This window comes from Tamandua tetradactyla, chromosome 7, assembly GCF_023851605.1.
Source record: "Tamandua tetradactyla isolate mTamTet1 chromosome 7, mTamTet1.pri, whole genome shotgun sequence".
In the NCBI taxonomy this organism is placed as follows: Eukaryota; Metazoa; Chordata; class Mammalia; order Pilosa; family Myrmecophagidae; genus Tamandua; species Tamandua tetradactyla.
In genome coordinates, this window is record NC_135333.1 from 33,700,319 (window position 1) to 33,713,915 (window position 13,597).

General features: G+C 37.8%; 1 protein-coding gene across 1 annotated transcript in view; it reads right to left on the reverse strand.

Moving 5' to 3' along the window:
* Positions 1–13,597, reverse strand: part of SLC25A17 (solute carrier family 25 member 17) — a 107,053-nt gene that overhangs the window by 13,135 nt on the left and 80,321 nt on the right. The window contains exons 5-8 of the mRNA XM_077168956.1: positions 12,565–12,681; positions 10,729–10,874; positions 10,539–10,634; positions 4,577–4,659 (exon numbers count right to left, since the gene is read on the reverse strand). Coding sequence (XP_077025071.1) covers positions 4,577–4,659; positions 10,539–10,634; positions 10,729–10,874; positions 12,565–12,681 — 442 coding nt within the window. The remainder of the gene's footprint in view (positions 1–4,576; positions 4,660–10,538; positions 10,635–10,728; positions 10,875–12,564; positions 12,682–13,597) is intronic.

Sequence of the window (13,597 nt, forward strand, 5' to 3'; positions counted from 1 at the left end):
GGTAAAACTGACATGTTAACGATATTTAGTCTTCCAATCCATGAACACAGTATGCCCTTCCATTTATTTAGGTCTTCTATGATTTCTTTTAGCAATTTCCTGTAGTTTCTTTGTATAGGTCTTTTGTATCCTTAGTTAAGTTTATTCCTAAATATTTTATTCTTTTGGTTGCGAGTGGAATTTTTTTCTTGATTTCCCCCTCAGATTGCTCATTATTAGTGTATAGAAACATTACAGATTTTTGAGTATTGCTCTTGTAATTGCTGTATTCATTTATTAGCTTTAATAGTTTTGCTATGGATTTTTCAGGGTTTTCGACAGATAGTATCATATCATCCGCAAACAGTGAGAGTTTTACTTCTTCCTTTCCAATTTTGATGCCTTATATTTCTTTTTCTTGTCTAATTGCTCTTCTAAAACTTCCAATACAATGTCAAATAACAATGATTGACAGTAGACATCCTTGTCTTGTTCCTGATCTTAGGGGGAAAGCTTTCAGTCCTTCCTCATTAAGGATGATGTTAGCTGTAGGTTTTTCATATATTCTCTTTATCTTTTTTTTTTTTTACAAATACCAAAAAAATTTATTTTTAATTACTGATATAATATGCTTATTTCTACCATTCTTCTATTTATTTTGTTTCTCCATCTGTTCTTTTTTTTCCATTCTACATAATCAGTATTTCACAGTATCATCACATAGTTGTATATTCATCACCATGATCATTTCTTAGCACATTTGTATCAATTTAGAAAAAGAATAAAAAGAAAACAGAAAAGAATTCATACATACCATACCCCTTACCCCTCCCTTTCATTGATCACTAGCATTTCGATCTACTAAAATTATTTTAACATTTGTTCCCATTATTTATTTATTTTTAATCCATATATTTTACTCATTTGTCCATAAGGTAGATAAAGAACCATCAGACACGCAAGGTTTTCACAATCACACAGTCACATTGTGAAAGCTGTATCATTATGCAATCATCTTCAAGAAACATGGTTACTGGAACACAGCTCTACATTTTCAGGTAGTTCCCTCCAGTCTCTCCATTACACCTTAACTGAAAAGGTGGTATCTATTTAATGTGTAAGAATAACCTCCAGGATAAACTCTTGACTCTGTTTGGAATCTCTCAGCCACTGACACTTTATTTTGTCTCATTTCTGTCTTCTTCCTTTTGGTCGAGAAGGTTTTCTCAGTCCGTTGATGTTGAGTCCCAGCTCATTCTAAGATTTCTGTCCCACATTGCCAGGAAGGTCCACACCCCTGGGAGTCATGTCCCACGTAGACAGGGGGAGGGTGGTGAGTATGCTTGTTGTGTTGGCTGGAGAGAGAGGCCACATCTGAGCAACAAAAGAGGTTCGCTTGGGGGTGACTCTTAGACCTAATTATAAGTAGGCTTGACTTATCCCTTGTGGGGTTAACTTTTCACTTTCAACCTATGTTTGTCCTTGGGTCTCAAATGTGTCTCCTGTAGACAGCATATAGATGGGTCCTGTTTTTTTTTTTTTTTTTTTTTTTTTTTTGCATGGGCAGGCACCAGGAATCGAATCCAGGTCTTTGGCATGGCAGGTGAAAACGCTGCCTGCTGAGCCACTGTGGCCCACCTGGGTCCTGCTTTTTAATCATGCTGCCAGTCTGTGTCTTTTGATTGGGAAGTTTAACACATTAACATTTAGTGTTATTACTGGAAGGGCAGTACTTTCTTCTACTATTTTGCATTTTTGGATTTTGTATGTCACATAGAATTTTTTTCTATTTTTACCCTTACAGATAGTTTTCATTTCTACACTCTTCTCCACACCTCTCTCCTGTCTTTTCCTATCTGTCTCTAGTGCTCCCTTTAGCATTTCTTGCAGAGCTGGTCTCTAGGTCACAAATTCTCTCAGTGATTTTTTTCGTCTGAAAGTGTTTTAATTTCCCCTTCATTTTTGAAGGACAATTTTGCTGGATATAGAATTCTTGGTTGGCAGTTTTTCTCTTTTAGAATCTTAAATATATCATACTTACTGTCTTCTTGCCTACATGGTTTCTGCTGAGAAATCTATGCATAGTCTTATTGTACTTTCCTTGTATGTGATGGATTGCTTTTCTCTCGCTGCTTTCAAAATTCTCTCTTTATCTATGACATATGACATTCTGATTAGTAAGTGTCTTGAAGTATGTCTACTTGGATCTTCTATGTTTGGGGTACACTGCAGTTCTTGGATCTGTAATTTTAAGTCTTTCATAAGAGTTGGGAAATTGACAGTGATCACTTCCTCCATTAGTCTTTCTCCTCCTTTTCCCTTCTTTTTTCCTCTAGGACACCCACAACATGTATATGTGTGTGCTTCATGTTGTCATTCAATTCCCTGAGTCCCTGCTCATATTTTTCCATTCTTTTCCCTATTTTTTTTTTTATTTGTTGGATGTCAGACGTCCTATCCTCCAATTCACTAATCCTTTCTTCTGCCTCCTGAAATCTAACATTGTAGGTTTCCATTGTTTTTTCATCTCTTCTGTTGTGCCTTTCATTCCCATAAGTTCAGTGATTTGTTTTTCAGACTTTCAATTTCTTCTTTTTGTTCATTTCTTGTCTTATTTAAATCCTCCCTCAATTCGATGATTTGATTTTTGATGAGATTTTCCATGCCTGTTTGAACATCCTGAATTAGTTGTTTCAACTCCTGTATCTCATTTGAATTGGTTTGTTCCTTTGACTGGGCCATATCTTCAGTTTTCCCTAGTAAAACTCATTATATTTTGCTGGCATCTAGGCATTTAATTAGTTTATTCTGGAGATTGTTTTCATACTTTTACCTAGGTTTTCTTGCTGGGTGGCTTTGTTCTCTTGTTCTTTGACATTCAGTTCAGTTTATTCTAGACCTCTAGCATAAGTTTTGTTTAATGGATCAGAATTTTTCAGTTCTTGTTTTTTTATATTTTGCCCTGCCTGTACAGAGCCTATTTTTTTTTTTTTTTTTTTTTTTTTTACCTTAGTAGGGTCTACTTAGATATTATAGACCCCAGTCAGATATTCCCAGACCAGACTGGCCTCCTCTCAGGAGGAAAGAGTCACCTGTATCAGTTTTCCCTGAGGGTGAGACCCAGCAGGTTGACAGACTTTCATAAGAAGCCTCAAGAGTCTGTGCTTTTCCTGTCCTGCCTAGTATGTGGTGCTTCTCTGCCTGCGGGTCTCACCAGCATAAAGTGATGTAGTACCTTTAACTTCAGCAGACTCTCCCTGCTGGGGGCGTGGTTGAGAAGCGGAGAGGTTGTAGGCTGGCTATAATTGCTTCAATTTTCCAGTCCCTATGGTCTGAATTCCTTGAGGGAGGGATTCCACCTGAGCTGGGTCCCACTCATCTCCTGGGGAAGGCACAGCCTCCAGGGGATTAACTTCTTTCATCTGACCAGCCTCTTTGTCTCTCAGACAAGCTTAATTCCACTCTTGCCTGGGCAGGGAGAGCCTGAAAATCCTTACAGTTGTATCTAATGAGCAAATGAGCAGGTAAACAGAAGAAAGACAGCAAAAAAAAAAAAAAAAAAAAAAAAAAAATCCTTTTCAGAGCAGGACCCCCATTCCTCAGGCTTGTTAATCAAGAGCTTAAGTTGGTACTTTGCTCTATATATCTCCAGATCCTATGTGCCCCACCATTTTTTAAGGGTCCAAACCTTTTCAAGTATTTTGTACTGTCCAATCCAAAAAACCTCTGTGTGTCCCATCCCCTACCCCCACTCCCACCCCACCACAGCCCTGCCCTTCCTGTGTCAGGGCAAAAAATAGTAACTTTAAGTCTTATTTGAGGTTTATCTGAGCTGATGGCCTATTTCAGTAGTCAGAATTTGTTAAAATAATCCCACAATTGGAGCTTGTTGAGCTCAGTCCCTGCTGCTAATAAAGCCTCTTTCCTTTCCCCTCTGGGAAACAGCCTGTGGGGAGGGGCACCGGCCTTTGTGGCTTGAGGGACTCACAGTTATGGGTGGGATCACACCTGGTTCAGCTTGTTGAGATTGGTGTACACTGTGTGTCTGCCCACTGATGTAGCCTCAGCAGTTGTTCTGTACTGTTCCTGGCTATTTACTATCTGCTCTTCAGGATGAACTAAATTCCACACTTCACTAAGCCACCAACTTGGATCTGAATCACATCCTCCTACTCTTAACATCATCAATTATTCCTTGTACTGTCCCCCTCCTTCCACCACAACCGTAACTACTCTATAACATCTGTTTATTCCTATCTATATCCTATGAGAATCAAATGATGTATCATTGATGGAAATTTCTCTATACTATATTATAGGTCTCTATGTTATAAGAGGGTTCCCTTTCTACAGGAGTTCTGTATATTTGTAACTAACAAAGAATAAGGATGTGAACTTTTCCATAGTTTCCTATGTTGACAAAATGTTGTCATATTGCACCAAGTTCCTAAAACAAGAAATGTCTGATTAGAGCATGTTTTTTATTTTCTATGCTGCCACTGCCAAAGTAGTACAGCAAGATGAGAAAATCCAACCATTCCCTGGCAGAGACGGCTGCTGAAAGAGAGGACAGAATATGAAGAATTTACAAGCTCACCTTACTCGTTGGTGAAGAAGATAGAGAACATTCCGAAGACTTCCCAATGTTCTGTTTTCTGGGTTTAGTCTGTGACGTCCAAACTGGGGAGAAAGGTTAAAAAAAACAGAAATAATTCTTGTTTATTGATGTTTTCTTTACGTTAATTTCTACCTGGACAGGAAATTATGTTGGAATAGTGTTGAACAACATATAATAATAAAAAATCCAATTAGCACCCTAGATTTTATTAATCCTCTCTTTTCCAATGAAGCAAGCATGAAAATTTTTATTTTACATAGAACTATGCAGAAAATTCTACCAAATAAAAAAATCATACGCAGGATGATGACTTAGTAATGATGGAGTTTAATTTTAAGAAGATATTTAAAACACTCAGTAACTAGGACCTCTGTAGTCAAAGCTCTTCATATAACATGTTCAAATTTAAAAAGTACTAAAATAGTTTCATTTGGGTGCTACTGAATTCCTTTATATTAAGTACCAATTGAAAAATAATACATTAATAATACTTTTGACAGAAAATAATTTTTCTGAACTGAAATATCCTCACTACTATCCCCAATTCATTTATCTAGCAATAACTCCCATGAATTTTCCCTTCAAAGTAGACCTTGATCCTGTCCATGATTTGTTTCTTCTCCCCACTGGCACCACCCTAGTCTAAGCTACTATCACTCTCACCTACATTACACAAACAGCCTCCTATCTGATTGCCTCCTTTTCTCTTAGCCTTCTTCTGACTGATTTGCCACATCAACAGCCACAGTAATACTTTCAGATTCCAAAGAAGATCATATTATTTTCCCTCCACAAAGTCCTCCAAAGACTCTCCACTTCAGTGACAATAATATCTAGAATCCTTACCTCCAGCCTCCTTCCATACTGTGACAACCTCATCCTGAGCCACTCTCCAAACACAGTGGCCTCCTTTCAGTTTTTAGAATTTACCATGTTCTTAATACATGTAAATACTTTACCTAGAATGAGCTTTCCTCCACTTTTTGCATAGCTGGATCCTTATCTTCCTCTATGTCTTGATTTATATATGCTGTCCCTGAGAAGCCCTTCACCAATTATCCTATCTAAGAAGATCACAGAATACTGTTCACTGTCTTTGTAGCTCTTTCCTCAACTTTCATTACATGCTTATTTTCTTTGTTTACTTGTTCTGTGTTTCCTCCACTAATTTTTTGAGTTCAGGCATTATAACTGTTTAATTCCCCATTGTGAACTGAGTTCCTAACATAGAGTGGGTACTTAATAAAAATTCGACTGAATACGTCAAGATGGCGGCTTAACAACGTGCGTGTTTTAGTTCATCCTCCAGAACAACTACTAAATAACCAGAAACAGTACAGAACAGCTCCTGGGGCCACGTCAGTGACCAGACACACAGCGTACCCCAGTCTGAACCAGCTGGACCCGCTGCGAGCACACCGCCCCCAACCGTGAGTTCCCAAAGCTGTAGCAGCCAGTGCCCCTCCCCCACAGGCTGCTTTCCAGAGGGGAAAGGAAAGGACTTTACCAGCAGCAGGGACTGGGCACAATCAAACACCAATTGTGGAACTAATTAACTAATTCTGACTACTAAAAATAGGCCCCCAGCTTAGGTGAACCTGATCAAAGCAGAGGTTCCTCATTTTTGCCCCGGCACCAAGGGGGCAGGACTGATAGGAAAAGGGGGGGAAAAAAAAAGAAGGAAACAGAGGTTTTTGTGGCTGTGTATTTATAAAGGCTTGACTGCCTCTGGATACAGCGGCAGGACTTTTCAGGCTGCAACTGCCCCAGACATAGGCAGAAGTGAACTCTTTTGGGGGCTTGTCTGGAGCCTGTGCCTTCCCCAGTGGAGGGGTGAAGCCCAACTCAGGTGGAATCCCTCCATCAAGGAATTCAGAAACCAGGGCTTGGTAATTTGAAGGCATTAAAACCAGCCTACAACCTCTCCTCTGTCTCCACCACGCCCCCAGCAGGGTGAGTCTGCCAAAGTTAAAGGTACTGCATCATCTTATGCTGGTGGGACCTGCAGTCAGACAAGCACCACATACTGGGCAGGATAAGAAAAACAGAGTCCAGAGACTTCACAGGAAAGTCTTTCACAACCTGCTGGGTCTCACCCTAGGGGAAAACCAACGCAGGTGACTCTTCTCCTGATAGGAAGCCAGTTTGGTCTGGGAAAATCTGGCTGGGGTCTATAATATCCAAGCAGACCCTCCTAAGTGAGTGTGGGGGAAAGGTACCACACAAGCAGGGCAAGAAACAAGAAAACAAGAACTGAAAAATTCTCCTCTGTTAAACAAAACTTAAGCTAAAGGTTCAGATAAAGCTGAACAGAATGTCAAAGAACAGATAGACAACAAATTCATCCAGCAACAAAACCCTAGATAAAAGAAGTGAAAGCAATCTCCAGAATAAACTAATTAAGGTAATTAAATGCCTAGATGCCAGCAAAAAATAACAAATCACACTAAGGAAATTGAAGATATGGCCCAGTCAAAGGAACAAACCAACAATTCAAATGACATACAGGAGCTGAAACAACTAATTCAGAATATACGAACAGACATGGAAAACCTCATCAAAAACCAAATCAATGAATTGAGGGAGGATATAAAAAAGGCAAGGAAGGAACAAAAAGAAGAAACTGAAAGTCTGAAAAAAATCACAGAACTTATGGGAATGAAAGACACAGTAGAAGAGATGAAAAAAACAATGGAAACCTACAATGGTAGATTTCGAGAGGCAGAACATAGGATTAATGAACCGGAGAACAGAACATCTGAAATCCAACAAGAAACAGAAACTATAGGGAAAAAAATGGAAAAATATGAGCAGGGACTCAGGGAATTGAAAGACAATATGAAGCGCATGAATATACGTGTTGTGGGTGTCCCAGAAGGAGAAGAGAAGGGAAAAGGAGGAGAAAAACTAATGGAGGAAATTATCACTGAAAATTTCCCAACTCTTATGAAAGACTTAAAATTACAGATCCAAGAAATGCAGCGTACCCCAAAGAGAACAGATCCAAATAGACATACTCCAAGACATTTAATAATCAGAAAGTCCAAGGTCAAAGAGAAAGAGAGGATCTTGAAAGCAGCAAGAGAAAAGCAATCCATCACATACAAGGGAAGCCCAATAAGACTATGCGCAGATCTCTCAGCAGAAAACATGGAGGCGAGAAGACAGTGGGATAGTATATTTAAATTATTAAAAGAGAAAAACTGCCAACCAAGAATTCTATATCCAGCAAAATTGTCCTTCAAAAATGAGGGAGAAATTAAAACATTTTCAGACAAAAAATCACTGAGAGAATTAGTGACCAAGAGACCAGCTCTGCAAGAAATACTAAAGGGAACACTAGAGACAGATACGAAGACAGGAAAATTAGATATGACATATAAAATCCAGAAGGCAAAATAGCAGAAGAAAGTACTACCCATGCAGTAATAACACTGAATGTTAATGGATTAAACTCTCCAGTCAAAAGACATAGTCTGGCAAAATGGATTAAAAAACAGGACCCATCTATATGCTGTCTCTACTCAAAGGACATGAGGCCAAAGACACAAATGGAGATTTTACACATCAATGTTTATAGCAGCATTATTAACAATTACCAAGAGATGGAAACGGCCATAATGTCCATCAATAGACAGCTGACTAAACAATCTGTGACATTTACATAAGATGGAATATTATGCAGCTGTAAGACTGAATAAAGTTATGAAGTATGTAACAACATGAATGGACCTTAAGGACATTATGCTGAGTGTGATTAGCCAGGAACAAAAGGACAAATACGGTATGGTCTCACTGATATGAACTGACATTAGTGAATAAACTTGGAATATTTCCTTGGTAACAGAGACCATCAGGAGATAGAAATAGGGTGAGATATTGGGTAATTGGAGCTGAAGGGATACAGATTGTGCAACAGGACTGAATATAAAAACTCAGAAATGGACAGCACAATACTACCTAACTGTAATGTAATTATGTTAAAACACTGAATGAAGCTGCATGTGAGAATGATAGAGGGAGGAGGGCTGGGGACATAAATGAAATCAGAAAGAAAGATAGATGGTAAAGATCAAGATGGTATAATCTAGGAATGCCTAGCATGTATAATAATAGTGAAATGTACAATGTACAAATTTTAAAAATGTTTTTGCATGAGGAAGAACAAAGGAATGTCATTATTGCAGGGTGCTGAAAATAGATGATAATTAATACTTTAAAATGTCACCTTATGTGTGAGACTAAAGCAAAAAATGTTTATTTGTTACAAAATTTATATTTTGACTAGAGCATTTCCTAATATAACTCATGCAGATAGTTTGACTGAATGTCATAAGTACTTGGAATCTCAGGTAGGACATGAGATTTTGTTAGTTTGTCCAAAGTGATGCCCCGATGAATCCCAGAGTGATTTGATCAGTGACTAGAAAAGTGTTTTCAAGCCCCCTTTGGGGAATGGTGAGAGTGGGGAGAAATTCAACTTCCTCAAGTTGAATTCCTGATATTCTCACAAGCAGTGTAGACAACCAAAGCTATAGGCTGAGCCCCCAGTCTTGGGGGTTGTTCATATGAAACTTAAGCCCACAAAGGATATGTCAAGTCTACTTAAAATTTAGGCCTAAGAATCACCCCCAAGAGAGCCTCTTTTGTTGCTCAGATGTGGCTCTCTCTCCAGCCAACACAATGAGCAGTCTCACCACCCTCCCCTTCTCTGCGTGGGACATGACCCCCAGGGTTGTGGACCTTCCTGGCAACGTGGGACAGAGATCCTGGAATGAGCTGAGACTCAGCAACAAGGGACTGAGAAAAACCCTAGAATGAGCTGAGAATTAACATCAAGGGATTGAGAGAACCTTCTCGACCAAAGGGGGAAGAGTGAAATGAGACTAAGTGTCAATGGCTGAGAGATTCCAAACAGAGTTGAGAGGTTATCCTGGAGGTTATTCTTATGCATTAAGTAGATATCACCTTGTTGTTCAAGATGTAGCAGAGAGGCTGGAGGGAACTGCCTGAAAATGTAGAGCTGTGTTCCAGTAGCCATGTTTCTTGATGATGATTGAACAATGATATAGCTTTCACAATGAGACTCTGTGAATGTGAAAACCTTTGTGTCTGATGCTCCTTTTAGCTACTATATCAACAGAAGAGTAGAACATATGGAATAAAAATAAATAATAGGGGGAACAAGTGTTAAAATAAATTTAGTTTGAAATGCTAGTGGTAAATGAAAGCGAGGGGTAAGGGGTATGGTATGTATAATCTTTTTTTCTCTGTTATTGTTTTATTTCTTTTTCTGTTGTCTTTTTATTTCTTTTTCTAAATTGATGCAAATGTTCTAAGAAATGATGAATATGCAACTATGTGATGATATTAAGAATTACTGATTGTATATGTAGAATGGAATGATATCTTAATGTTTTGTTTGTTAATTTTTTTAATTAATAAAACAGTTAAAAAACAAAAACAAAAAAACAAACAAACAAAAAATTTGACTGAATAAATTACTGAATGAGTGAAAAAAAAGAAATTTGGAAGTGCTTCACAGAAGCTAAATCATTAGTTCTCCTGAGTGAACTAAAGAAATTAATCTCTGATTTTGTAAATGATAATCTGTCTTAGGGTACCAAACAAATCAAACTGAATGAGAAGGAAACAAATTTATGCTTTAAGAATCTACTTCCACATTTGGACTTTTCTGCAACACTATGTTACCTAATAAATTACAAATTCAAACTTCTTCCAAACCTAATAAGAAACAAACTAATATGCAGCCTGGTTAGCGGAACATCAAACAAATAGAAAATGGATGAGGAATATTCTGGCCTACTAACTGATTACTTTATTGCTTCATTAACATCTGAGAGGAGTTGGGGCTTTTAAACAGAGACCATACATTTTAGAATGTTATTTGACCAAATGCAGAGATAATCCCAGTACTTACCCTCAGAACTGACTGTACTGTCTGCATGGGATAGGTGGCTGTGGTGGCAATTCCTTTGGCTATTGCACCAATGATGAACACATCCAAAGAAGAAAGCTGGAAAGCAAAGAAAAAGAGAAGCATATCAATTCTAAGAACAAGAAGGTATCAGAGATGATTATTTTGCTGCTTTTTCAAAATTGGGGCTTACTTTCATATGCTTCTTTAAAAGTTGCCGTTTAAAACCTTCATAGAACATGAACTGGATTGCAGGATTGAAGACCAATAGCAAGGAGGGAAATGTCCCATTCCACAAAGCCAAGATACCTTCATCTCGAATTATCTGGTGAAAAGCATCTAAACAAGAAATCAGTGACTTTCAAAAAGTATGATACAATTCCCCAATTAGAAAAGACAACATGAATTTTGTTGAAATGTACTCAGAACACAAATCATATTGGTTTTATCAAGATTTTCTTCTTGCAATGATATTTTAGGGACAAGTTCACAGGTTATTACTTTTTTGGAAATACAGACTGACAGTCACCAAATTATTGAGACCAAATTCAATTCTGAAAATGTGCGGTTAGAATGTCAAGATTTCCTAAGTAATCACCATTGCTGCCAGGAATTCTGTATTAAGGAGAAATGTGACTGATAGCCCAGGTGTTTCACAGTAAAGTCCATACAACAAAAGGCAGGATAGCTCCAAGAAGTCCGTTATAAAGGATTTGACCTATAAGAAAACTGCTCTCATTTCTATTGGTTATCTCTTTATTGCTTAATAAACCAAATACAGAAATGTGGGAAAGGAAAACTTGGCACCACACTACTATTAAAAAGCAGCATAAAGACATCAGATATTAATCTGGTATCTAACCAAAGACAACTCTAGGAAAAATGTATAGTAGATTGTTCTTTGAAAATACTCCCTCCCTACAATGGGAAGGCAGTTTGGTGGTTTCTCAGGAAGCTAAGTATAGAAATGCCATATGATCCAGCAGTACCATTGCTAGGTATATATTCAGAGGACATGAGGGCAAGGACACAAATGGACATTTGCACACCAATGTTATAGCAGCATTATTTACAATTGCCAAGAGATGGAAATAGCCCAAATGTCCATCAAAGGACGAATAATGAAGCAAGCTGTGATACGTGCCTACGATGGAATATTATGCAGCTGTAAGACAGAATAAAGGCATGAAGCATGTAACACATGGATGGACCTTGAGGACATTATGCTGAGTGAGTTTAGTCATAAACAAAAGGACAAATACTGTATGACTTCACAAATATGAACTAACATTAATGAATGAACTTGGAGAATATCAGTTAAGAACAGAGGTCATCAGGAGATAGAAATAGGGTAAAGATTGGGTAATTGGATCTGAAGGGATACAGATTGTGCAACAGGACTGATGGTAAAAATTCAGAAATGGATAGCACAATACTACCTGGTTGTAGCACAATAATGTATGTTCACTGAATGAAGCTGAATGTGAGAATGATAGAGGCAGGAAGGCTGGGGGCACATATGAAACCAGAAGGAAAGATAAATTATAAAGACTGAGATGGTATAATCTAGGAATGCCTAGAGTGTACAATGACAGTGACTAAATGTACAAATTAAAAAATGTTTTTGCATGAGGGAAAAAAAATACCGCCTCCCTCTCCTTTTACTTCATGGAAGCAGTATCTTTTTCTGTCCCTTGTCTTTGGGCTTGGCCATATGATGTGCTTTGGCCTATAAGATGCTGGCAGACAAGAAGCAAATATGGGCTTGAAATATGCTTGCATGATTTGGATGTATCCTCTAGTGCTCACCATGAAGAGGATCCAGAAAGAGGATAAGAGATAGATGGAGCACAGACTCACAGGCTGGAGTCAGCCTAGATTAGTCAGTCCACTGACATGTTAGATAAATAAATGCGCAATGTTTTATGCTTTGAGACTTGACTATCTGTTATGCATTACCATGGCAACAGATCTCAGATACAAAGAAAAAGAAAATTTTTAAATAGGAATTTACTGAAGAGACACTTACCCATAATACCTTTGTAGTTGGTTGGTACAATCTCTTCATTCCTAAATTTTGCTCCTTGCAGCTTCAGTCTGGTGTTTACCACCCAGAGTGGAGTTGTTAGCAATACATTCACTACTCCTTTAAAAAGAAAAGGAGAGACAAAGGGAAAGCAAAATATGTTTTAAGCTTTGTTGCTTCATATCAAAATTTTCACATACTAATGTTCCATTTATACCTTTGCCACCAATCCATTAAGGGACCTAAGACAGGATGTTTCTTTGTGTCAAGATACCACACAAGCCACTACTATTAGAAGCAATTCAGAAGCCTTGCTAATAGCAAAATGGCTGCTAACAGCATCTCTGGATATGAAAAGAGTAGTGAATTTTCTCATTTGTATAATAGGAGATAATCTGCCATTTTATATAGCATCCAAAGAAGCAACTTTTATATAATTTTAATACAATTTAAAAATAAAACAGTTTTAAAGAGGGAAATTAGTTTATTGAGCACATGCAAAGTCCATGACAATATCAGATAAAAATACACAAACCCCAAGTCACATGTAAGTGGCTCATATGGTTTTAAGTGAGTAAGTGTAAGAAAATGGTGAAATTTCATAAGTGTTTCAGTAGGGACAAGAAGCTCACAGAAGAGTTCCTCATGACTTAAGGAATTAGGATTTGCAGGCAGAAGCAGCAGTTATGAATTATCACAAAACACCTGAAAGAACTTTATAAGCAGCATGATCCTTACAAATTTAAGGATGGGGATCTTGATTCCCCAAGGTTGCCTCAGAGTGGAACAATTCAACGAGTCAGGTGCTTCTTTTTTGAAACCACACTGATCCCAATTTAATATCATCATGAGATATTAAAATATTTCTCAACAGTTCTGAAATGATTAAAAGAAATACCAGACAGGGTTTTAACAAAGTACCTGATACACAGTATATACTTTATAAATATTTTTAAAATAAATAATTGAACAAATGAAAGAATGAACAAACTCAACAAACAAGCACAAGTCAAGCTGTCTGGCTCGAGCCAAACTC